We start from the raw sequence: 27079 nt of genomic DNA on the forward strand, positions 1-27079 counted from the left end.
CCGCCCTCCCTCCCCTGCGTGTGTGCGAGGTGGCAGAGGGGGGTACGTGTCCTGCCCCGCCGCGGCGTGGCCAGCTGCTGCTGGCATCTTCGGGGCATGGCTGAGCCTTGCCAGCTGTTCGGGAGGAGAGGAGCCAGGGGGAGGGAGGGTTTCCATCAACCAAAGTGCTGAGCCAGCCCTTGGCTTCGGTCCTGGAGGTCCTGCCTGGAGCAGGGGAAGGTCCCCGATCGGCCACTTACTAGTGGGAGACCTTCAGCCAGCCGCCTGTCCTCTGGTCTCTGTTTTCCAGGTGAGGAAACTCACATGCCTTTCTTCAGGGTGTGGAGCCGGCCTGGGGACCCCCACCCGATCCTGGCCCCCGCCAGTGCACTTGGAGGGCAGAGACCCTCGCCCCAGGCCTCCGCCCGCCACCGTCTAGCTTTGCCGAGAGGGCGCCCCGTGTGGCCGCCCCTGCGTCCGTGGGAACAGGCAGGAGCGTCCAGCAGCTCAGAGCGTTGCTCTGAAGCCTGATAGCCTGGGGCAAACCCCAGACAAACCACACACAGACTATGTGACCTCAGACCAGTCACTTGGCCTCTCCCAGCCCATTTCCCCTGCTATGAAATGGGGGTTATGGCCCATCTCAGGGGCATAGCGCTGTGGCGGGAGATACGCACGCAAAATGACACATGGTAGGTGCTTCGGAAGCACATAGTAGGTGCTTGGTGTTGGCGTCATGCTTCCTGTGGGAAGTGCTGGGTGTGGTGACTGGCACAGGGAATGACCTTTTAGGCCAGTCTGGGGAGGAGAGGAAATGGAAGTGCTCTTTGTGACTCTGAGGGAGAGGCCTGGGACCGGCAGGGGGACCGTGTGAGCAGATTTGGATGGAGGAATAGCCCCAACTATCAGAGATGAGAGAGACAGAATGGGCTGTCCCCTCAGATAGAGAGCTCCCCATTCCTAGGGGCAAGCAAGAATAATCTGGTCCCCTGCTTCCTGGGGAGGTTGCAACAGCGACTCACACGTACGTGGATCGGTGTCTACCCCGGGGTTTCATGACGCTGGGGTTTATCTGTTTCTGGGTCTGGTAGAGACAGACTGTGTAGCTCCGGGAGGGGAAGGTGTGGCTGCCCTGCAGCTTCCGGCGGTAGCTCTCTGGCCCATCCACCTCCCTGCCCTGGGGCTGCACAGTCCTGAGCTGCTGGCAAACGCACGGACGGTTTCCTCCTCCTGTGGACCCGCTGCAGGAGAGGGCACAGCTGTCTGCCCGCCCCCACGGGGTCCTTGCCCTGCAGGTCGCTGTGTTTCCCAAGGCAGCAACCTGTGTGCGCCTCCAGCCCTCTGACAATCTCCGTACCCCGCGCCCTCGGGGGCATTTTACACAATCAATGTAATGAGGGCCAGTTTCTGCATTTAGGTCTCAGCTTAAAACCCTCCCACCGTGGCCTGGAATAAGAATTCATTCATTCAACAGGGTTTAGCGGTAAATACTACAGATCAGGAATTGCTCCACCTGGAGAGAAGCTGGTAGGGAGGGATTGATTCTTGGTTATATTTATAACCTTGCCACTTCTTCTTCCTCCCTCTCTTGTCCATCTGTGGACCGCCAAGTACCAAATCTCTGGGTCTAAATCTCTCCTGAGTGCAAAACCACATCACCAGGTCCTCAGGCCCCCGGGTCTGCAGGGAAGTCTGTGGTGGAACTCTGCGTCCTCCTGCCCCGAGCCCGTCCCCTTCCACTGCGCCTGCTGCATCCTGCCCTCCAATCAGATGCCTCCCCCTGGTTCTCCCAGACTCTGTGGGCCCCACCTCCTAACCATTGCTGGAGTCTGTCCACTTCCATCCACTACCACCGCACCGTCACTCTCACCTGGATAACTGACAATTGCAACAGCTGCCTGGGGTCATCCTCTCCCCTCTCCCCCCGCCACCAAGTGCAGGGTCCATCCAGCACCAGCATTGGACAAATAAGGCTGAAGTTCTAACCGACATGTCAGTGAGGTATCAGTGGTGCAGCTTCCCCGGACGCAGAAAGTGAGCAGGGACCCTTCCCCGAACCTCAGGGTCCCCAACCGTAACAGGACAGAGAGAGGCTGGAGGGACTTACTGTCCTACTGTGAGTCCCCGAGGGGAGGGGGCTGCCGCCTCCTTCACCTCCAGCCCGGCGGGGGCCGGTTGGAGAGTCTGTCCTGTGTTGCTGGAGCCGGGGTGCCCGGGGATCCCCTCCAGGAGAGGCCAGGAGAGACAGCAGGGATGGACATGGAGACGCCCCCACGGTTGTCCCTGCGAAGGTGCCTACCTGAGTCCTGTGGACCAGGCATGGCGCCCAGAGCCCACCAGGGAGAACAAGGGACCCCAACAGTGAGTCTTCCAGGGGCGGATGTCAGAGCATCAGGGCCCGGGGGTGGGGATCCGCATTTGAGAAGCCACCACGATGGAGGCGACGGAGGCTGGGGGATGCAAGACAGGCGGCAGCTGGGCTGGGGTTTGCGTTAGGAGCCCAGGGGGCTGCGGTTCTGCTGACTTACTTCCTCGCTCCGGGGGAAACACAGCAGGGTCCTGCCTCTGTCCGGGGCTCGCAATCCCTCTCTCCCTCCACAGGCTGAGCGGCCCTGTCCCTGGCCCAGACCATGGAGCCCTGTGGCCAGGCCGGTGGCACTCGCTGCCCATCGGAGTGGGATGTGCGGGGCCCTGGGCCTTCTCCTGCCTGGGCCTGGGTCTTAGGGACCTGGAGATGCCTGTGTTGACATGGAGACTCATGAGCTGGCCGTGGAGATTTCCAGACCGTGGGCAGGGCCAGGGCAGGGTCCCTTTCCAGCCCAGAGTCTGGCCCCAGGTGTCTAAGGCAGGGGATTGAGGCAGGGGGTGGGCGGGGGGAGATTTGAGCTTCATGAAGGACACGTTGCTGGCAGCTCAATCCCTGTTCGTGGAGACCAGGTGGTCCCCCACCTCCACTCCCTCTGCCTCCCAACAGGTGTGTGGCAGGTGCTTTGTGGGTGGATGCCCGTCTGTCCCTCTGAGAACTCACCAGGGCCAGTCAATGATAGCCATGGGACTCACACCCTCCAGGGCCCCACGGCACCCAGAGCAAAGCCTCCTCACAGCACCCTTCCCCGCAGGGCACTGGTCCTGGGACCCATACAGAAACTCGGCTCACTTCTGTCAAATCCTGTCTGAAATGTCAGCTCTTCAATAAGGCCTCAGGGGGTCTCACTGCCGGTCCCCCATCAAGATTCCTTTTCTCAGTTCGGTTTCTGTTTCTCCCGCTACGGGCAAAGTGCCTTCTGATCGTCTGGACGCTTTGGTCCTTTGTTCTGTTGTTACAAATCCCCTTCGATCTGGAAATTCCACCAGCCAAGGGCTGGGCACTGTATCTGCTGTGCCCCTGGGGCCTGGCACACAGTAGGCCCTCAGCAAAAATTTGCCAAATGAACGAACCAACCAGGATTCTGCAGAAACACCGGGCAGGACGTGGGCAGGGATCTGGGCACGCCGCTCTCAACTGTGCAAGTGTTTTAAAAATATTTTTGTTTCATTTATCAGAAATCAAGGCGGAGTCGAGCGCAGTAATACATCTAAACTGGTTGATCAAACCATAAGGAAGAAAACAGCACTTCGTAGCAGTTAGACAGAAGCTACCGGAAGATTTAGAAGTACTGTGATCCCTTGAGCGGTTTTTGCAAATGGGGTTTCTATTCATAGTGAGGCCTTCGTCGTCTTTATCTCATTATTTCTGGGGGTTTTCTTCACTGCTCTTCCCCAGGGTTTCATGATATTGTTATATAAAGTGACTTCAATAATGAAAATCATGCACTGTTTGCTCTTGCCATTTTGGGAGCCAGGAGTGCTGTGCAGAGAGGGCTGGCCTGGGGGCCTTGATGTGACAGGACTGGGATTCGAATGTTGAGGCTTTTCATGCCACCTGACAGGGAGAACCAGGTCGGGTCAGAGGCTGAGTCCTGGGCCAGGGGCACACGAGGTAACCCTTCCCCCCACCCTTCCCACCAACTCTTCCTCCGCTCCAGCAAGCCCACTCCTGCCTCAGGGCCTTTGCACTGGCTGGTCCTGCTTCCCAGATAGTTCTGCTGTCCCCAGATATGCCCGGAGCTGGCGTTCTCCTTCCTTCCTGCCTTGGCTGAAATGTCATTTTCAAGAAGAGCCTTCTCTAGAGCACCCCTCACCTCCTGAAGCTTGCCACCTGCCTTCTCAGCGTTTTTTCCCTGAGACATTTATTGCTGTCTGCTATATTATATATGCACTTGCTTATTTGTGAAGAGCAAACAGACTCAAGAGTTCTTTATGTGGGTGGGGGGTCAGATCTGGGGGCTGAAGGAGAGGGAGGGGCGGAGACCACCCCAGGTTTCTGGTTTGAGGAGCGGGGTAGGAGGGGAACCAAGGCCACACTTCCATGACCAGCTGCTGGTTCCTCATGCACACTGGTGCCTGCAGAGCTCCCATCGGGCCCCTCCTCCAGCTGGCCTGCCCCCAGGGCCCACGTGGCACGCAGCCTGGCCTCCTTGAGCCTGTGGCTGGCCCCAATTACCAGCAGCAACCCTTTGGGTGCCCTTGGATTGCTGTTACGGGTTGAACTGTGTCCCCCCCCCGCCAGATTTACACGTTGAAGTCCTAACCTCCAGCACCTTAGGATGTGGCCCTTTATCAGGAAATAGGATTGTTGCAGATGTAATTAAGATGAGGTCATAGTGGAGTCGGGTGAGCCCTGGTCCAGCATGATTGGTGTCCTTATAAAAAGGGGACGTTTGGACACAGACATGTACACGGGGAGAAGGCCATGTAAAGATGGGGGCAGAGATGGGGGTGCTGAGGCTACAAGCCAGTGAACGCTAAAGGTGGCCAGAAACCCCCAGAACATGGGGTAGGGGCCTGGCCCAAATCTCCCCTCAGAGCCTCAGAAGGAACCAGACCCCTTGATCTCAGATCCTGGCCTCCAGACTGTGACCGCACACATGTCTGTTGTTTTGAGCCCCCCAGTCCGCGGTGCCTTGTCACAGCAGCCCCAGGACACTAACGCCGTTGCCAAGCTCGAACTGGCCGGCCCCCGGCCCTCACCCGGCGGCTCCACTTGCAGCCCCACCGAGTCTGGAACTGTCTGTCTGGGAGGGACACCCTCGCTCATCAAACAAAGAGGCAGCTCTCCAGTCCCTGGTTCCTAGTTTGAAAAATTAGGATAATAATACCCACCTCCCACGGCTGTCACAAGCCTTCAATTAAATACAGTGTCAACGCACCTGGTTCGTGGTAAGGCTTGGTAATTGGTGGCGGCAGTGCTGTGGTTATGTTTATTATTGTTGTTATTAATAGCATGATTGTAATTAGCTGTCAGTTGGCAGGTCTGAGCTGGCTGTCGAGATCAGAAAGCCTCGTGGTGGGGCCTCTGCTCACTGCTGTGTGCAGGAGAGGAGACGGCCTGTAGGAGAGGGCCAGATGTGCGCACCGTGATCCATTCACAGTCACTGTTGCCGCCTCTGTGCCTGGACGCATCTGCCCCCAAGGAGGGAGGCGCACCAATGGTGATCGCAGTGCAGCACGATCTGGGCTCTGATGACAGGACGCTGATGGGCTGCGGCGGCCCAGAGGGCACCAGATCCGGCCTATCTGGATAGGGTGATGGGTGCAGGGAAGGCTTCACAGAGTAGGTGACTTTTGAAAAGGGCATAAAAGGAAGGGAATCTGGGCATCCAGGTTCCCAGCTCCCACAGCACAGTGTGACCTTGGGTTGGTCCTTGACCTTCTCTGGGCCTCTGCCTCCCTGCATGAATAACGCAGGCCACCAAGGGCCTATCCCCCAGAAGAGCTTGGAGTAGTCACCCTGCTAAGCGTCTCCAGTACCCAGGCCCCATCCTCAAAGCCAACCAAGGTAAGGACCCAGATGTCCCATGAGGCACTTGAGCAGGGCAGGCTTGTGGCCGACATTTCGGCCGGTTCTGAGAGCTGCATGCCTGAGGATAAGAAAAGAAACTCTGGACAAACATCTAAACCCTTTCATGACCCCCTGCCCTGCTGTTCCAGTCGAGGAGAAAACGAATAGCCAAAGCAATCTCTCTGAAGACGCACACCCAGCCGGGCCGAGCCTGGACCATCCAGTAGCTTCCCGGTTCTTTTATTCAGTTTCAGCTCTGCGGCTGGCCACCTGCCTGTCCTTTTTGAGCGCCGAAATAGAGCGATAAATGGGGACGCTGGAGCTGGACAGATGTCGCCATTTCGGAGAGTCGCCCCTCGCCTGCCACCTGGGATTTTGTTCTCCCCATTGGAAGACAACATCCCAGCAACGTGGAATCTTTCTCTGCTGCCAGATTGAAGGCATCTTGTAAACAGGAGCCAGAGGAGGGGAAAGAAACGCCCATTTGCTGAACACATGTTCTGCTCGGAGGGCTGCCTTGTGCGCGGTGAGTGCGGTTTCTCCTCTCCCCGGTTCCTATTTTACAGACGTGAACTACGGTGCCGGGAGCTTAGAGATGAGACAGCTCCCCCCCCGGGAGGGCAGCAGGAAGTGAAGTCAGGGCTCTGATTGTCAAGTTTGCTGTGGACCAAGACCCAGAGTAAGATTTCAGAGCTGAGCAGCTTTGGGAGGATGGCCAGATCGGTGGGGGCCAAAGGGTGCGTGGTAAGGAGAAAAACTGCACCGGGCTTCTGCTAAAAATGGCAAGGAATACTTTATTCAAGGCTACTGCGTTAGGGGCAAGAGATTGAACTCAATTTCCGAATACAGCAGGACAGCTGGGGACGTACAGCCAAGGAGCAGAGTGAGGGGATCAGCGGGTGGAAAATTACTAAGAGAGACTTGATTAGATTTCCCGGGTAGGGGAATTCTTGCTAAATTGGCCCCAAAGGATTCTGGCTAAAGGGTCAAGGACTTCGATACCAAGGGTCGGGAGAATGAAGATATGGGGGAGGGCATCCTTGATAACCTGGCTTAGCAGGATTCCTGGCTGAAACTGGGCTTGGCAGGTCAGGGTCAAGGAGGAAAGGGCTCGGGAAGCCTGATGGAAGTTTGGTCCAGGAGGGAGTCTGTCAGGTGGAGGGGAGACCCTTAGGAGAAAGAGGTCGAGTGCCATAGTGTGAATATGCAGCTCTCTCTGGGGACTGGGCAGGGCTCGGAGATGTCCCGGGACGTGGCGATGGGAAGTCCAATGTCTGGGACCAGGAAGAAGGCGATCGGGGCTGTGCTTTGACCCGCTGACTCAGTTTCTCCGTCTGTTAGGTGGGGCCCCTGGTGCTGACTGAGAACACACAGGAGCAGCGACTGCACATACGAGGGGTTTGACAGTTATGAACCCTCCCCCGATCCGCTGCCCCGGAGCCTGGGGGTTTGTAAGCTGAGCTGCCACATATAGGCCCACTGCATCCAATGTAATTTGGGGAGAAAATTCCAACTGGGACAAAGACACATGTTCTCTGCTACTGCAGCTCCCGGCCGTACGGGGCCGTCTTGTTAGGCTGTTCACAGCTGGCAGCAGGCTGGGACCACAAGTGGCGAGGACTTCAGAGCTGGGGCCAGCGGGGCCTTTCATTCCAAGAGGATGCGTCCTCTCTGGGTATTTCTGGGTGGTGTAGCAAAGAGCTGAGCCACTGGCACCGCTGGGGACCGGCAAAAACACATGGGGGCCAGATTGCTGCCGAGGAATCCCACGAACCTCTGTCGTGACTCAGTTCCGGGACAGCTGAGCGCTTCGGAATTAGCTTGAGCCCTGCCAGCAGATGCGCAGAGGCCATTGCATGGAGGGTGGCGGGGCCCAAACCAGAGGGGAGAAGCGCCTGGCTCTTGGCTGCATGTCCCCGTTGCTGGGACGTGCGGCTGGCTCGCCGCCCTCTTGCGGGGTGAGTGCATTCCCCCAGGGCAGCGACCGCGCCTGCGTCATCCTCAGGTCCGTCCAGCAATCCCCGAGCAGCTGCTGTGTGCCGGGCAGGGGTGGGGCACCGCGGTGCCGAGATACATAGGTCTGAAGTTCTGTCTCCTCAAGCGCCTTCCAGGACCGGGCCCCCGGCTGGAACAGACAACCTGATATAAAGCAACTCGCCGTGTCCCAGCCCCTGAAGGCGGCTTGTCGGAAGTCCAGAACTTTCCCTGACCATTTTACGAAGCTGTTGTAGCACGTGGAAAGCTGACGGACTCGGGGATGAGCCAGGCCTTGGCCCAAGTCCTTCTCAGCCCCCGGCTGGCTGTGTGACCATAGACAAGTGACAGTCTCTCCAGCCACGGTTTCCCGTCGGAGGCGGAAGTCTTGGCGTTGGGGGACTGTTTTTATAGGAGTTACCGGGGTAGTGATCCCTGAATTCTAGAATTACGATGAATCACCAGTGTCCTGGGCTGAATCGTGTCCCCTCCCAAATCCATATGTTGAAGTACCACAGCGGATGACTATTTGGAGAGAAGGCCTTTGAAGAGGGGATTAAGCTTACGCGAGGTCATTAGGGTGGCCCCAATCCAGTAGGACTGCTGTCCTTATTAGGAGAGGAGATGAGGACATAGACACGCACAGAGGGACGAGCACACGAGGACACGGGGAGAGAAAGAAGCTCAGAAGAAACCAATCTGCGGAAACCTCGAGCTTGAACTTCAGGCCTCCGGGACCGTGGGAAAATAAATGTCTGTTGCTTAGGCCGCCCGGTCGACAGGGGCCCCAGCAAACGATCACAACCAGTATTGACGTTAGAAGAGTCAAATGGCCATCAGAGCCTCTTGGGCTTGAATTCACCTGCAACCTACCAGTACACGCCGTGGGACACTCCATGACATCTGTGGAGCCCCCGGGCCCCTCAGGGCCAACCTGAGCCGGCCCCAACCGTTCTCACTCAGAGCATCCCAGATGCTTTTCTCAAAGGAAATGCCTTCCACCATTCCCGACAGGCACGAAGCTGGAATTTGTCGCACCCAGGCCCCGGCATCCGCCTCCAGGGACGGTCCATGGGGAAGCCCTGGGCACAGAGATGTTTGCTGTGGTCTTCATGGTAGCAAATCATTCAGAGAAGCAGTTAAGTGAGCCATGCGGGTCCACCCAACAGACTCTAAAGTTGCTTGAGCTCAGTGCGTCTGAAAATTACAGAGGGAAACGGGAGGAGGGAACTAATGGATTCTGAACGGCTGTATGAGGCCTGGCTCTGATAAACGCTTTTGATAGTTATCTTGTTTATTTTTCTTAGCATCCTACGTAAGATAGATATTTTTATTCCTATTTTATGAGGCTAAAAATCATGCCCAGGGCCACGTGAGAAAGGAAGACAAGTTTTAAAAGGAACACGGGAAGTGAAGCGAGCCGGTGATGAGGGAGGCATCTGGAGGGCATCTCTGCTGGCTCAGGGACTAGAGATCAGAGAGGAGTTCTCTCTCATCCACTCCTGCAGCGCTCCTTTTCTATCTGCCATAGAGAGGGAGGAAAGGTCTTGGGGTCTGATCGCCGAGGCCTGATCCACGTCCCCTCCTGGAGGAGGCCTCTCCTCTGGCACCTGCTGGTTTGTGTCCTGGTGTCTTGAAGGCAGACTCCGTCCCTCTCTCTGTCTCCCTCCCAGCACCTAACACAGGCTCTGCACGGCAGGTGACTGTGACAGCAAATGCTGACATCACTGGCAGTGTGCCAGCTCCACTCTGCACTCCCACCTCATGCCCAAAACCTGTGGCAAGGGCTGTGATCGGGCCCATTTCACAGACAAAGAGACTGAGGCCCAGGGAGCCTAAGTGACTTGCCCAAGGTGAACGCCTGGACGTGGGGACACCAGGATCCACCCCTGGTACTTTGGCCCCCGCGGCAGAGTGTGTGACCATTGGGCAACCCTGTCTCTCAGCACACGTGTTGAGTGACTGCTGGAGCGAGCAGCTGTGGGGTCTGGAGTGAGTCCCTACGCCTGGCCGGGCTCCCTTCCTCAGCTGGAAAATGGGCTCCCTCTGAGGCAGGAGATAGATGGGTTCCAGGCCAGACATTCGTTACCAGCCCCCTGTTTATATATCCAGAGGCAAGAGACCAACGGGCCCCAGAATACATATTTGTGACCAGGCTCCTGTCTGTATTTCAAGATCTGCACTTCGATATAAGAAACAACAGGAATAGGGTAGATAACTGGACATTGGACACTTTTGTGGCAGGGACAGAGAGGGGCTAAACCCTGTTAAAAGATCAAGTGGTCACATATCTCCCATCCTTAGGGCAAGGGAGACATTGCACATGCGCAGGAAGGCTCCTTGGGGGTCAGAAAGGTGGGGGCACCACCCCATAATAGGTGATGCTAAGGCCGTCCCACAGGCCTGTGGGCTGTAACCCATCTTGGAAAAAATTTGCGCACGCGTGTTGGGGAGGGTCCTAGGGCAGGTCACGTGTGGAAAAAGAAGCCAGGTAATTGGCCAAAGGTAAACAAACCCGGAAGAACTGCCCTATATGAATGACGTCACCACCTCTTTACTGGGCCCCTCCTCATTAGGGGGGACGCCCACACCCTTTCTCTCCCCGTGTGCATCTCTGCCCTGCTTCTGTCTTAACTAAGCAAACTGCTTCTCTGTGTGCTCTCCCACTTGTTGTGCTGTGTCTCTAATAATAAACTTTGTACCTGTTTTTACAGTTTTGCCTCCGTGAGAAATGCATTTTTCACTGGAGGCAAGAGCCAGGGGGTGTGGTGGCTGGGATTCCTGCTTTTCATCCAGGCTCCCCAGGTTCAATTCCTGGGCAGGGAATCAAGATCTCGCTTCAGGCCACCGCTCCCTGCTGCGTCTCCAAGTTCACCTCCCCACCGCGAGCCCCCTGCGCGGCTGCGGGACAGGCAGGGAGGACCAGCCTGAACTGGTCAGTACTGGACACTGTTTCTAGTGCTGTGGACTTCTGGGAGGGCGGGGACGACTCCACCTGGAGCCTGGCTCAGAGAGGGCGTCCTGTGAGCGGCTGATGAGTGGCCACAGGACTGGCAGCCTCCAGGCGTGGCCACTCTCCCTGGGCCTCCCGTCCCTCCTTGGCCAAGCAGCTGCCTTAGGGAGCCTCGTCAGCAAGCCCAGGGCTCAGAGAAGGAGCCGGCGCAGGCCCACATCCTGAGGCCCCTCTGCCCAGGACAGCCCCAGCCCTGTGCAAGGGCCGGCCGCGGGATCAGGACACAGCTGAGCGGTAACGAGGGCTCCCTGTGGAGCGGGTTGGCGGCGCCTGGACGCCACCCAGCGTTCTTCCAGGGCGTTCCGGATCCCCGCTGAGCTCCCTGTCTGACGCTGTTGCAACCAGTGCTTGCGCCAGCCGCCTGCTCTGGGCTGGTCCACAGATAGAGCCACCAAGCATCACAGGAGGGACAGAGTGTGTGGGGGCCCCCGGAGCACCCGGACCCAGAAACCTCCTTAGTTAGATGGGCCTGACTCACCGCTCCATTTCACAGATGAGGAGACTGAGCCCAGCGGGGGATGCTGCCTGTCAGTCACCAGGGTGGCTGTGCTCCTTCAGGGCCCTGCCTCCACCCTGGCCTCCCCTCCAGCAGCTGCTGCCGTCGTCCTGCCCTTATTCTTGATGGCAGCAGTGGGGTCAGCCGTATCCCACCTCCTGCGGGGAGACTGGCTGGCCTAAGGAAGGAGGAATTGGGTAGGGCCCCTCTACCTTGGGTGTGGGGAAGAGGGTCATGTGACTCCCCCAAGGCAGCAGGACGGGTAGGGAGGGTGGCTTCCCATGGGGAACCCAATCCCCGGAGATGCAGCAGCTGCTCCCATCCCCCCAGGGTTATGACTTCCTGGCCCAAGATGGGCCTGGGCCCCATTTCATGGAACGTTGTCTGCTCACCAAGTCACTCTGATATTCTGGGGGTCCCACCGTGCGCCAGGCCTTCCTGTCCAGGAAGCAGTGTCTGCCTTTAAGACCTTGTGTGGGAGCGGTGGTCTCCAGGCCAGGTGGTCAGTGTTGAGATGGGGGGGCACAAGGTGACAAGAGAGCCCGGGGTGAAGGCGTTGGAGGCGGTGCACACCCAAGCCAGCCCGGACCCCGGCACAGGCCCCAAAGGCAGCCATCGCTGTGCCTGGGGATGCAAATGGGGTTGGACTCCAGCCACGCCTCGAAGCCAAGCCACGCCAGGGGGTCAGCCTGGAGGAAGGGGCCTGGCTGTAATTTGCACAAAGGCACGGCATGTAGCAGTAGCTGCTGGAGGAAGATGGGTGGGGCTAGCAAGCAAACCACCCCCAGACTTGACCAGTGCCCCTGGGGTCCTCTGGGAATCCAGGTCTGGGGACAAGAGGCTGCTGGAGGGGAGCCAAGAGGCAGGACCGCATGAGGAGCAGTGGGATGACGGGGCTCATTCTTGGGTCCAAGTTAGACCCTGAAGAAAGCATGGATCCTGGAAGCTGGGGCAGAGGGCAGGGCATTGCCCAGGGAGCCGCAGGCTGAGGGGCCCTTGGGGAGGGTCTCTGAAGACGGCCATGCCCATCAGGAGACCCTCCCTGGCCCTCCTCTAGCCCTGCCATGAGCCCAGCTCCGAGGGGTAAGAAGCACCCCAGCAATGGACCTCCCTGGTGGCGCAGTGGTTGAGAGTCCGCCTGCCGATGCAGGGGACACGGGTTCGTGCCCCGGTCCGGGAAGATCCCACATGCCGCGGAGCGGCTGGGCCCGTGAGCCATGGCCGCTGAGCCTGTGCGTCCGGAGCCTGTGCTCCGCAACGGGAGAGGCCACAACAGTGAGAGGCCCGTGTACCACAAAAAAAAAAAAAGATGCACCCCAGCAATGGGGGAGAAGGGGGGACAGAGGAGAAACTGACCACGTCCCCGGCCCCTAAACCACGCTGAGCTGAGCGGGGCCAGGCAGGAGCTTTAAATTCCACGAGGCTCTGAAGTTTTATTATTAGACTTGCCTGGACTTCGTATTACCCAAAAGTGCCTGGAAAAACTATAGGAAATACCCTCGCTGTTCATGCGAGGGAGGGAAGAGTCTGCCGGGTGGGAGCGAGGGCCCAGAATGGAGAATGAAGCTGGTTCCACCCCCAAGCCCCCAACCCACGCTGAGTGCGTGGTGGGCGTGTCTGTTGAGGGGGGCAGTGGTGGTGATGAAGAGCCTTCAGCCAGGTGATTGGGGCTTGGAGAGCAGACCTGCGGGAAGGGGACGGGGTTCCCCTGGGCGGGGGGTGAAGAGGGAATAGAGCCCTGTGCAGGGGGCACGTGGGCTTGTGGGCTGAGCCTGGGCAAAAGGCTGCAGGCATCAAAGACCCAGCCCCGCAGCAGGGTCCCTGACCGTGCACTGGTTAAAAACACCCTTCCCAGAGGTCAGCGCCCACGTGCATCCTTCCTGCTCCCACCCGGCTCCGGGGCACCCGCTTCCATGTCCAGAGATCCCGGAAGCTGGGCCGCTGTAATGAGGCCTTTGAAGCCGAGTCAGCACACATCTGGAAGGGCTCTTTTGCCATCAGAAAACTTGAGACAGATTTGAAATAACGACGTGGCCTCCTGATGTTTGAAGAAGGGAGGCTTTGGGCTTCCATCTGCACTTTTGTTTCTTAGCCTGTGGACCAACACACCAGCTATCGACTGACACACACACTTGACACATTCACAGATGCATGCCCACACAGGCACACACAGACACGCACACGCACACGCACACTGCCCGCGTTGCCACAGCTGTCCTGAGGAGGGCGTGGCCGTGCCCCGTGCTGCCTGGGGCGAGGGCGGGGCACACTGGGAACCGGAGTTCCCTCACTGTTCTAAGCCGGTTCAGAAATTCAGCAGTTTGGCCCAAGTGGATCCAAAAAAAGCATGGTTTCTGGTGGAAATTAAGTAAAGCGAGAGAGAAGTGTTCCTGCCTCAAGCCCTGGCTCACGCAGACGGCGGCCAGGGGTGCCCTCCCGGGGCCTCGGCGGGCAGGCATCCGCACCTCCCAGCCTTCCCAGTGGGTCCTAGGTCGGCGGGAAGGGACTTTGGGTCTCCTCATGTCTGTGGATCCAGCTCGAGAGACTCCAGCCCGGCTGAGCTTTCTCCAGCCGCCTCCCTGCACCTCCCAGCTCCCCCGCACCTGATTCCTGCCACGGTCCCTTGTCCTCAGCACGAGGTGCCGGAGGCTCAGGTAAAGGGATGCATTGTTCCTGCCTGATGTCCACCTGAGGCCTCAAGAGGAGACACTGCTCAGGGTCACACACGGGGCTGCTCTGCGTTTCTGAGACTCCTCGGCCCCTGGGAGGCCTTTGCTGCTTTAGGAGGGGAAAGGGGGGCCCTCGTCCGGCTCCCCTCCCAGCCCCGGGCTCCCCGTGTCTCGGCCCTGGCACTGCGGCTGGGGGCTCTTTCAGGGCAGGCACTGGTCTGAGTCAGCTTGAAGGACGTACACCAAACTGATGAGGGAATGAACCAGCAGGTGCTTTCTGAAGAGCAGTGAGAATAACGCAGTGATAAAGCTGGCTCCTTCTAGCACCTGCACCATGGGCGGGGTTCGCCTCCAAGCGCCCAGGTAGCCACTTGTTTATCCTCGCCAGGGCCCTTTCCGTGGAGCCTATCACCAGGCCCACTTTCCAGAGAGGGCCACGGAAGCACAGAGAAGCTGAAGGAGTCCCCAAGGTCACACAGCAGAGTGAGGGCTGGCCACAGAGAGTGGAAGGCAGCCAGACAGACGGCAGAGCCCCCTCCCCCTCCCCTCGGCTGCCCTGGCGGGGCCACAGCCGCTCCCATCCTGTGCGTCTGTGACTCAGCTCCCCTACTGCAAAGGGCCCCGCGCTCTCTCACCCCTCTTAGCCCCCAGCTCCTTCCTGTTCTGGCTTCACTCTCTGTTCACCAGCACTGCCCAGCACTGCCTTCACCTCACACTGGATGTCCTCTTGAAGTGGCGTTGGCTGTTTGGGTTTTTATTTAATAGATTCACTTGCCCCCATGCACAGCCACCCCCATTACCAGCATCCCCCCTCAGGTGGTATATTTGTTACAACTGATGAACCTGCACTGACACGTCACTGTCACCCAGAGCCCATAGCTGACATCAGGGTTCACTCTTGGTGTTGGACATTCTGTGGGTTTGGGCAAATGTATAATGACACGCATCCACCTTCACAGCATCATAAGAGGAGCCTCACTGCCCTGAAAATCCTCTGTGCTCCCCGCTTTGTCCTCCCCTCCCCCCTCCCCCGGCAACCACTGATCTTGCACTGCCTCCATAGTACTGCCTTTTCCAGAATGTCATAGACTTGGAATCCCACAGTTGGTAACCTTTGCACATTGGCTTCTTTCACTTAGTGGCACTGGCTGGCTTTCAATGGCACCCTGGCTGGGGGGTTGCTAGCACGTGTCCCTGCCCCCGGCACCACCAACCAACCGAGACGGTGCGCATGGCCACAGGGAGGACTGCTCACCACCCACTTCCCCACCCACTGTATGAATCCTGTCTTCCTTATACAAATAACAATGATCTTAAATTGCAAAACTGGCCGCGTTCTTCCCCTCCTTCTTGCCTTGATCTGTGTAGTCCCTCCCGCATCGACTCTGGACTCGCCCATGGGGCTCGCTTTGGGCAAGGGGACGTTCACATGATGCAAGCAGAGGCTTTGGGATTTGCCCTGGTGATGCCCTTGGGAGGCTGAGAGCAACAGGTGAATGAGCCGGAGCCAGCCTGCTGGAGACGCCACATTGAGGAGACAAAGGTGCCCCAACCAGCAACCTGCCAACTACCGAACATGTGAGTTGGCCATCCTAGGTCATTCCATCACCAACCTACCTGCCAGCTGACCACAAACGCAAGGCGTAGATTGCCCAGCAGAAGTGAGCTAAGCCAACCCAGACCCAGAACTTCTCAGGCAACCCACGGAATCATGAGCTAAACAAACAGTTGTTAAAGCCACAAAAGTAGGGACGGTTTGTTACACAGCAGAAGCTGACTGATGCAGCCATTAATATTTGATTGGGACACTGGGTATCTGGTGTGAGTGTTCAAGACTTCTGTGCATTGGGGTAGTTGCTTTCAGGGCAGACTGGTGTGGAAATTACTCTTTACGCACCAAAAGTTTAAGTTGCCACAACCCCCTCTGCACAGCACAGGCCTCAAAGAGCAGCTGACTGACCCGCAAAGTTGCCCAGATGCAGAGAGCCCACGTCCTTCCTGAAGACTTGGATTGGGAGGCAGGCACTTCGCAGACTCCGCGAGGGGAGACAAGGCTTAGAAATGTGGTTGGTGATGACCTCAGGGACAACCAAAGGAAAACTGACCAAGAGCCTGAACATTCTCTGCAACAAGAAGGGTCCTGCTGGAGGAAGCAACGAGTCTCACAGGAAATAGCTCAGGACAAAGGACACTGTGGCCTCTCTTTTGATCCAGAGTTAATTCTTAATTAATTTTCTTCTTAATTCTTTCATTACCAATAAGCTGTGGCTGCAAACTGAAGAGTGGGGAGTCTGGCCTAAGCAAAGGACATTTAAGCTGAGACCCCAAGGTGGGGAGAAATCAACTGGCCACATGGAGAGGGTGGGGAAGAGCATTCTCAGGCTGGGAAACAGCTTGTGCAAAGGCCCTGAGGCAGGACCTCAAGATGTATTTGAGGCAATGAAGGATTCTCAGGGTGGCCCAAGCCAAGAGAAGGAGGGGTGCTGGGTGGTCAAGGGCTGGACCGGAACCCACAGGGCCTTATTGGTCCCGCTGAGAGGTTTGGTCTTTACCCTAGGGTAACCAGAGTGTTTGAAGGTTTTATGTGGGGTGATGTCATTAGGCCTGACGGCTCTTGGGTTGGATGTTGGAGCCTCTCTCTGGCCACCAGCCCCCGTCACCTGGCACCCCAGGCCCCGTCAGCATGAAGGCACTTTGGGCATTTCTCCCACAATATCCAAACCAGACGCCTCAGGCATGGGCTTTGGTTCTGATCTGTTGATGCCTCGGATGTTGGGGGTCATTTGCCGCCACTCGGTGGCCGGGAACCGGCTGCGGTGGCTCAAGTGAGGAGTGCAGCTTGTACTAGGCCTCGCAGGGTGGCCTTGGGGGATGTGACCGGCTGCTCCACGGCCAGATCTGCCTGGCTCCCCAGCCACCAGGCTGCCTTGGTTCCTGGCCCCTTTCCTGGCCGGGTTCCGGTTTCTGATTCTGAGAAGCCCCAGATATGCTTCCTAGAAAATAGCTCCACTGCCTGCAAACAAGCCCTGGATGGTCACCATCCAGGTGGCTCTGCCACTCACGGTGGGGACAAAGGCCTTGACGTGCCCTGTGGGTGACCCGTGAGTTAAGGGGAATGGCTGAGCCTCAGAGAAGCAAGGAGCTGGGAGCTGGGAACACGGGGATGGTTGAGGCAGACTGCTCTCAAGGTGCCCACATCTGGGCGGTGGCCGAGCAGACAGATGCCAGGACAGCCCACCCAGCATGAAATCAGATCAGGGAGGCATCCTGGAGAAAGAATGGTTCCTTCTCTGGGACGGAGGGGTGAGGCTGAGGAAGGCTTCCCAGAGGAGGCAGCTTGCAGTTTTGAGGGGTGAAGAGGAGTCCATCGGGTGGCCAGGGTCTGGAAGAGGCAGTGGGCAGTGGTTAGGAGTTTGACCTGGAGCCAGAAGCTGCTGGAGCTTCGGGAAAGAACCGGAATCCAGCACCTGAGACCCTAGCCCAGTACCCTCAGGCCGCATGACCTCATATACCCCTCCTCTGACCTCACCTCCCAGCCCTGCCCACTCAAACCCATCCACAGCTCCTCAGAAAGTCTCCATCTGAGGCCAAAAGGAGTTTCCCTCACACTGTGCCAGCCCAGCTGGCTCTCCCGTGAGTTTCCTCTGTCCCGCGGCCCCTGCCCTGTGGGGACCTTCGCTCCCCTGCGCAGAGAAAGCCCGGATGGTCAGAGGTGTGTGGCAACTTGCTGGACCAGCTCTTCACTACGTGATCAGCAGAGAGGAATGGGCAGCCAGGGAGGGGCTGGCAAGGTGGGGGGAAGCTCTGGGTATCAAGGGGTGGTCTCTGTTGTTGGTCTAAATCCTACACTGAAAGAGACGCCAAGGGGGGGAACCAGCAGTGTTCATCTCTTCTATTCCTCCAGCTGCTGTAAACCCTGACTCCCCCAGCCCTCCCGTTGCCACGGAGAGGCCTGCCTCTGACACACACAACCTCTGGCCTGAGAAGGGAGTGGGGATGATGAGAATGTGGCCTGGCCAGGCAAGGATGAGGGCTGGGCACAGTTGGGAGCCCAGGGGTTTGCTTTGGGAATAGCCTTGGGACTCATCCAGTGACCCAGTCAGCGTGGGGTCTGGGGATGCCAGCTGCCGGGAGGAACAGAAGGGCTGGGGTCCGGGGAGCACTTCCTAGGAGAACCCAGCCTCGCCACACTGCACACCCAGCTGGACCACCGTGGTCGGTGCCAGACGCCTTTGGACCCAGGAGATGCCAGTCTCATCCCGGGTCATTGTTAGACAAATTCGCATTTCTTTAATTAATTCATTCCCTCAGTGACCTGTGACCATCTCAGTGCCGACAACGCTGGGAACACAGAGCTCCCAGCTGTGAAGGAGGTGGACAAGGACACAAAAGATGCCCACGGCGGGGTCAGGGCTATAATGGGGGAGGTGCATAGGGAAGAGGTTTGGGCATCCAGAGGGGAGCCCGCAGAAGCCTGGTGCTGGTGAGTTTGTGCCCAGCTTCTCAGAGGCACAAACAATCTGCGCTTATCAGCACTCCTCCTCCCCCTGTAACAAATTCCCACAACTGCATCTCTCTCAATTCATCTTCTTCTGCCATCTCCATTGCCACCAGCTGAGTTGAGGCCAGCATCGCCTCTTGCCTACCTTCCTTCCTGATCTCCTAGCAAAGAGAAAAGTGAGATACAATGCAAGACACGTCTGTTTAAAGGCTTGAGAGAGCTACAGAGGCTGCCAGGACTGAAGGGGCCAAATCCCGGAGAGAAGGGAAACTCATTAAGGCAAAGATGATCGTCTCCCCTGATTTTCCCCAGAGACAGCTGACAAGTTGTAGCAGCTGTTCTTAGGGCCCAAGGAGCTAAGCCAAAACAAAACAAAACAAAACAAAAATAGGCAGACAGTGGCGGCTAATCCGAGCTCTTAGAAATCTCACGGGGCTGGGGAGATGAAACTTGGAGTTGAGGGCTGTCAGGGTACCCAGGACCTGAGTATCTAAATTCCAGGAGATGAGAAGCACAGAGAAGTGAGCGCAGTACTCACTCTCTCCACCTCCCCTTCCAGAAACTTGCCGACTCCTAAGCAGAATGAGGCTGGCAGAAAGTGGCTGCTAAGAGACTGAAAATCTAAGCAGAACTTTCAGCAGGTTTATGATCGTGAGAAGAAAAAAAATATTGGAGTTCAGGGACCACCAAGGAGGAGTGTCAACACAGTTGGACCCATGAAGGTGGCTGTGTCCTAGGAATAAGGGTAAGTCAGAGATAAACACAGCCTGAGAAAGTCTAAGCCCCAGCAGAGAATCAGCTCAGGCCTTGAGTGGATTCATATTCTCTCTCCATACTCTAAATGCCTCCAGAAGCGAATGTCGAGCCTCTTGAGAGGATTATAACATTATACAGAGGCTCTGCGAGTTTGTACAAAATGTTCAATATTCATTTAAAAGTTCCCAGGCATCCCAATAACTGGAACAAGAGAAAAAACAGACAAAATAATGACCCACTGATGATGCAAATCCTGAAGTTATTGGACAAAGAGATGACTATTATTGTGATTAATACATTCAAGAAAATTGGTGACAAGCCGGAGAATTTCAGCCAAAAGCCAGGATTAAAAAATAAATAAATAAAAGAAGCAAAAGGAAACTCTAGGTCTGAAAAACATAATAACTGAAAATAAGAACTCAGTTGATGGGGTTGAGAGCAAAGTGGACTAGGCAGAATAGAGAATTAATTAACTGGAAAACGAGTGAGTGCGAAAAATCTATATTACAGCACAGAGTGACAAAAGAAGGACCAATACAGAAAAGATGATAAGAGACACATACATATAATTGGAATCTCAGAAGGAGGAAGGGGAAATGAATTAGACAGAAACAATGCATGACAAAATAATTTCCAAGAATTTTCCAAATCTGATGAATGAACTTAAGCCAAGATTCAAGAAGCTTAATGAGCCACCAAGTCACCCCTAACACACTGTCACAAAACCAAAGACAAGGGGAAAGGCTTACAAGCAGCCAGAAAAAAAAGACACATGACCTTCAAAGGAACAACAATAAGACCGACAGGTGACCCTTGAACTAAATGATGCAACCCAGGAGACGATGGAAGAGCATCTTTCATTAAAGTGCTAAAAGAATATAAATGCCAACCGAGAATTATATACCTTATGAAAATATTCAATTCCTTTCAAAAACAAAAGTGAAATAAAGATCCTTTCAGAAAAATACAACTTGAAGAATTTATTCTCAGTAGACTTTCGAGAAAAGAAATACCATAAAAGAAGTTCTTCAGGCAGACACATAACAATATAGGCAGAATGAAAAGCTGAAGAAGAGGTAAATGTGTGACTACGTGGGTACAGCGGAACAATAAGAAAAATATACAGAAGGAGCAAATAAAGTTAAAATGCTCTGAGGCCCTTGCATTTTTGCATTTTCTAGGAAGCGGTAAAAATAGTTACTTAAATTAGACTATAACAAGTCCTTTGACTTTGCATGGTATAATCTCTAGAGTAACCACTGACAGAACAATTAAAGAAAGGATAACTAGCAAGCTAATGGAAAGGAGGAAATTGAATAATAAAAATTTTTTGATTTTTCTAAAATTAAGAAAGTGAGTGAAGAAATATAAAAGAGGTAGGATAAGTAGAAAATAAATACTTTTCTTACAAGACAAATATCATCTCACTTAAACTGGTTTAATTTTAACCCAACCATATGCTGCTTGGAAAAGACATCTTAAATAAAAGGACTTATGTGATAGGCTGAAAGTAAAGGAACAGGAAAAGATCGTGAAAACTCTAACCAAGTGAGTGGGTTTCACTATAATAACATCGGGCAAAGTAGACTTTAGGGCAAAAGTCATAAATAGAGGTAAAGAGGGACAATTAACCAAGAAGATAAACTATTGTAAATTTGTATGCACTTTATAACATAATCTCAGAATAAATAAAGCAAAAACTGGACTGAACCAAAAGAGGAAATAGACAAAGCAGCGGTCGTGTGGGGGGTGGTGCAGTGCATTTCTCTCAGTAATTAACAGAATGAGTAGACAAAAACTTAGGATATACAAAATTTAGACAATATGATGAATAAACCTGATCTACTGACATATAAGGAACATTGTAAAAATAAACAGCAGAATTCACGTTCTTATCGAGCGCACCTGGTACATGTACAAGACTAGATTACATGCAGGTCATAAAGCAAGTCTCAACGAATGTCCTTTAATTAAAATCATATGTTCTTTGACTACAGTGGAATTTTACTGAAATCCAAACCAAAAAGGCAACTAGACTATGCCCACCGTTTGTAAACTAGTTAAATATACTTCTAAATTCAGTGAGTTGGACGAGAAATCACAATGAAAATGAGAAAGTAGTTTGAAATGGGCAATAATAAAAGTGAATCATCAAAATAAGGGATGAACCTCCAGCAGAACTCAGAGAAAAACTGATAGTCTCAAAACTTATATTTTAGGGGGAAAAGGGCTGAAAAGAAATTGTCTAAATAAACATCTCAAGAAGCAGTAAAACAACAAAAACGAAGTAAACTCAAAGAAATAAGAGGGAAAAATAAGAGAGAGAGAGAGATCTTAAATAGTAAAATAGGAAATGAACATGGAATAGTGAAAATCCACCAAGTATTAAGTTTGTTTCTCAAATGTATAATTAAATTTATACATCCCTAACATGACAGATCATGAACATGGAAACCAGTATCAAGAATTAAAAGCTGACATCTCTACAGACCTTTCCAGCATTAAAAAAGGATACTGTGAACACCTCTTTTCGGCAGTAAATTTAAAATTTCAGTTGAGATGGACAAACTCCTAGAAAAACAAAACTAACCAAGAAGAGATAAAAAGTTTGAATAGTCTGATAGCTATTAAAGAATTTGATCTATAATTTAAAACTTTCTCACAAGGAACTCTCCAGGCCCACATGGCTTCAGTGATGAATGCTTCCAAACATTTAAGGAAGAAATAACATGAGTCACGTACAAATTACACACAGAATAAAAAAGTGGGAATCTTTTCCTACTTGCTTTAGAGGCAAAGCAGAGCCTTCATACTTAAAACTGAGAAGAACTTTACAAGAAAGGGGGAAGAATGTATTTTCCAAAGGCAGACACACCAATATGTTTGCCCTGTCTTCTTACAAGGAGGTTGACCCTCTTCTCACTCTCTCTGAACCTGGGAGGAGTCTAGTAACCTCCCTGACCAATGGAGAGCTGCAGACGTGATGTTATGTCAGGTCCCAGGCTAGGTCTACAAAGGAAAAAAGAATAGAGCATATGCCTCACTGCCTCTCTCACACTCTTTCTTCCTCTCTCCCTCTTGGGACATTTGCTCTTGGCCTCAGGCCACCATATTGTGAGGGAGCACAAGCAAGGTCCCCTGTCAACAGTCAGCCTGTAAGTGACTGAGATTTTACGTGAATCCTGTCCCCAGCCTCCAAGTCTTCCAGCTGAGGGCCCAGACATTGTAGAGCAGAGACAAACTGTCCCTGCTATGCCCTATCTGAATTCCTGACCCGCAGAATCCATTAGAGATAAGATTAGTGTTTTAACCAATATTCTTTAGTGCAAGTTTTTATTCAACAATATGTAACTAACACAAAAGGAAAACATTAAAGGCCAAAAATTAAAAATGCAAAAATCTTAAACAAAATATTAGCCAAATAGTATCTGGCTATATAGACAAAGAACAGTACATCATGATCAAGTTGGGTTTACTGTGGGATGCAAAACTGGTTTGACTTTTGACAGTCAATCTGTGAAATTCACCACTTTAGAAGAATATAATACACACATAATTATATGTTTATCTCAGTAGGCGTAGAGATAGCGTTTGATACAATTCAGCAACTATTCATGATTTTTTATTTTTTGCAGTACGCGGCCTTCTCACTGTTGTGGCCTCTCCCGTTGCGGAGCACAGGCTCCGGACGTGCAGGCTCAGCGGCCATGGCTCACGGGCCCAGCCGCTCCGCGGCATGTGGGATCTTCCCGGACCGGGGCACGAACCCGCGTCCCCTGCATCGGCAGGCGGACTCTCAACCACTGCACCACCAGGGAAGCCCTATTCATGATTTTTTTAAATGTTTAGCAATCTAGGAATAGAAGGAAACTTCTTTAATCTGTTAGAAGGCATCTATAGTGCCTTCAGCAAACATCATTCTTAATGATGAGAGATTAAAAACATACCCCCCTGAGGTCAGGAACAGGTCAGGGGTACTCACCGTCACAACATCTGTTCAACGTTAAGCCAGTACAGTAAAACAAGAAAAAGTATAAGGACTTGGAAAAAAACCTGTCAGCATATATATATATATATTTCTTTTCTTTTCTACTTTTTTGTTTATTTTGTTATCTGCAAATTGTACAAACATATAAACGGTTCTACTCTCCAGACACGTGATTTCTGAGGCTACCACTGGGACCTGAGACTGTATTTGAACTGCAATGTTTTCTTAAAACTAGAGTCTACTTTTTTACCCAGGTCTGCTTGTAAATTTGTGGCATCCCAGATATTTGAGGCAGTTTCCATAATTTTCATTTTGTATTTCTAACTGGACCAGTACTAACTTTGTACGTGCTTAACTGGCTTGTACACCTAGGGACGCTACCTGGTATGTTTCTGACTCAGAAGCACCGTCGTTAGTACTCGCACCCTCAGTGGTTCTGGCCTATTCCAACAGGACAGTCCCGGGGACTTTGCCTTTCACGTTTGGGAGCATCTGATACGTTTTCACGTACATACTCTGAAGCGCTCGCAGCTGCTCCCACCATCCTGTGGACTCCGCGCACCCACGGTGCTGTCTTCTGGTGCCTGCGTGCTCGCTGGCTGTCTCAGTTACTCCCGGGGGGCTCAAAACGTGTGCCCATCAGAAAGGGAGACGTGTGTCTAAAACTGGAGCTTTGGGGCAATTTAACCTTTTTGAATTGTGCTTCAGCAGAAGTTTTTCCTCCTAATCCTGCACCTGTTCTGGTCCAGGCAAAGGCTGGTTCTGTAGCTCTGCCTCGAAGGAGTGCGTCCACAGTCACTCCACCCCCTCTCCCTTCTGCCCTGAAGGTCACTCGGCACACCGTGGAAATCCAAGTTTAAAATGGGGCTTCAGTTGTTTGTAGAATACTTTGTGTTCATGCGTGCAGATGGCTACCAAACGGAATAAACTTGGTTACAAACTGGGGCAACTCATTTGAAAACCAACAAACCAAGCTGTAAGTTGTACATTCGAATTTATTTTTAAAGTCTTAGCACAAGTTGGAGAATTTCTTTAGCCTTTAGCAACCTAAACTTTAATTCCCATCATTCTGTTTCAGTATTTTCCAATTACCTGTAACAGACCAACCAGGCTAAACCGGCTTTGTGTCCTAGTTAATCCATCAATATTTCCAACTCGTGTGGAGTGCCCCAAGTCAGCACAGTGAAAGGAACAGGTGCACTTTGTGAAACGCCCCCCTCGCCTTCTTCAGGAGGCTCTGACTGCCGCGGTACCGAGCCCACATCACCTTCGCTTTGTCTTCCAGGGGACCTGCGCCCTGCTGGCTTGGTCTTCCTACAGGCTTCACAAGAACACCAGTGTTCCCGATGGATTCTCCATAGGCGGCCAGCTCTACTGCGAGCCCACCACCCCCACAACCCCCCCACCCCCCGCCTCCCGCCCCGTGACTTCTACTCCTGAAGATTCCTTAAATTCCCACCTCTCTAACCACGTTCATTGTCGGCCACTCCCAAACAGGTCGGATTTTAGCAGCCTGAGTTCCTCGGAGGAATACCTCCCGCACACGGGCTAGAACCTGCGGCGGCCGGCCTGCGTGCCCTCACTTCTGTTACCAGGTGCCGCCACTGCCCCCCTCCCGCCCCGCACCATCACACAGCAGGCCTCAGAGCGCCCCGTTTGCTCACTAAAGAGGCAACCACAGCTAAAATCACTGTTACAACCTACTACTTCCCAGAGTGACTTTTCAAAAGATGTTTCTTCCTCCTGAGTCTTTGTGAAATAACGTTTTTCCTTCAAATTCTTCTTTGTGTTGAAATTCTCACGTGAATACGGGGTAGCTCCCTGGGGCACAGTGACACCCAGTGAAAGGTGTCTTCTCCATTTTGAAAACAAACATAGGTGACCTCTGGTCATTCTTTCTCTGTACAAACACTGGCTTTCTGCAGTACAGGCAGACCTCGTCTTATTGCGCTTTGCAGACACTGTGTTTTTTTTACAAGTTGAAGGTTTTGGGCAACCCTGGATCAAGCAAGTCTATCGGCAGCATTTTTCCAACAGTATTTGCTCACTTCATGTCTCTGTGTCACATTTTGGTAATTCTCAAAATATTTCAAACTTTTTCATTATTACTGTATTTGCTGTGGTATCTGTAATCAGTGATCTTTGATGTTAGCACTACAACTTGACCACTGAAGATTCAGATGATGGTTAGCATTTTTTAGCAATAAAATATTTTTCAACTAAGGTATGAACACTGTTTTTATAGATATAGTGTTACTGCACACTTAAGAGACTATAGTATAGTGGAAACATAGCTTATCTATGCACTGGGAAACCAAAAGGTTTGTTGACTCGCTTCATTGTAACATGCACTCTACTGCGGTGCCTGGAACCGAACCAGCGGTGTCTCTGAGGTCATCAGTACGTCAGTTATTGTAGGGGATTACTGCGTGAAATGTGCAAATGACATCATCTACATAGCCTTGTGGGATTATCTCCTCTGGTTCACGCTGTTATTAAAAGCACATTGCATGATAGAGCTATTCAGATATTTTAGATATAAAGATGTGTTATTGCTTTACTCTAGACGTATGGAATACAGCAGGTAAAAGACGCATTACTCGGAAAGTTCTGCTTTGACAAACTGGCAAAGTCTAAATTAACAAATACTGTATCCCCGCGAGGAGCAAATCAATGAAACATCCCAAGAAGAGGAGAAAGACAAAATGGACACAGTTCTCCAAAGAGACACAACTCGGACCCGTTCCACGGTAGGGTGTACGCCACCAGCACGCCCCACCCCACTTACATGAAATTCTTACATCCAGCTCCTGAGAGGTCTTAACTTAAATACAACTGACTTTTAAAACTCCCCTTCTTTTTTTTTTTTTTTGCGGTACGCGGGCCTCTCACTGTTGTGGCCTCTCCCGTTGCGGAGCAACAGGCTCCGGACGCGCAGGCTCAGCGGCCATGGCTCACGGGCCCAGCCGCTCCGCGGCATGTGGGATCCTCCCGGACCGGGGCACGAACCCGTGTCCCCTGCATCGGCAGGCGAACTCTCAACCGCTGCGCCACCAGGGAAGCCCAGTACGACTCACTTTTAAATGAGAAGTTTCTCTTCTGGTTTTAGTACAGATGCAGCTTCCCGGCCCCCTGAGTCCCATCAGACCGAGGTCACGCCCTCCCGGGCGGCGCTGCTCCAGGACCGAGTAACAGTGCGGGTCCCCTTCTCCTGTCCCAGCACCTCTGAGAAGTACCTGATGATGATGACGTACTTACAGACACAAGAACAGTCTTTACTATTATTGTAAAAAGCCATAGATGCATATAAATTAAAAGGAAAAAGAAGTTTCCACTGACCTGGTGCAACTACATTCGCTCTAATTTTCTTTCTTGCTACCTCTTTAGCAAGAGCGCGTGAGAGCGCAGCTAGCCCGCCTTTACTGGCGCTGTACACGGACTGGCCAGACTGCCCGTTACACCCGCAGTACTTCCCACATTCACAAGGGACCCTGTCTGCTGTTTAATCATTGTTTTCACGGCAGCTCTACGGGTCAGCACGGAGCCCAAGAGGTTAGTATGAAGCTGAGATAGCATATCTTCGGCGTTTGTCCTTCCTAAGAGCTTATCCCTGTTAATTCCAGCTGCATTTACCAAGAAATTAACTCGACCTAAATTTTTCTCTATCTCTTCAAAAGTATTTTGAACATCATGTTCTTTGGCAACGTCACATTTCAATGCCAAGTGATCTCCCGCGGCCCACGATCTCATCACTTCGGTGAAGCCATCGGTGACATTCCTGTAAAGGTGCCCCCCGCCCCCCCGACGGTGAAGTTGGTGCCC

The 27079-nt window shown here is 53.2% G+C and overlaps 1 protein-coding gene across 1 annotated transcript; it reads right to left on the reverse strand.

Annotated features, from left to right (window-relative positions):
- Positions 1–997: 997 nt before the first annotated feature.
- Positions 998–27007, reverse strand: LOC132434350 (uncharacterized). Its single transcript, XM_060026003.1, is given in 5 exon segments — positions 998–1220; positions 26059–26096; positions 26335–26510; positions 26597–26713; positions 26716–27007. Coding segments are annotated over 5 exon segments (846 nt in total).
- Positions 27008–27079: the final 72 nt, after the last annotated feature.

Source organism: Delphinus delphis, chromosome 11 (genome assembly GCF_949987515.2).
Source record: "Delphinus delphis chromosome 11, mDelDel1.2, whole genome shotgun sequence".
NCBI lineage: Eukaryota > Metazoa > Chordata > Mammalia > Artiodactyla > Delphinidae > Delphinus > Delphinus delphis.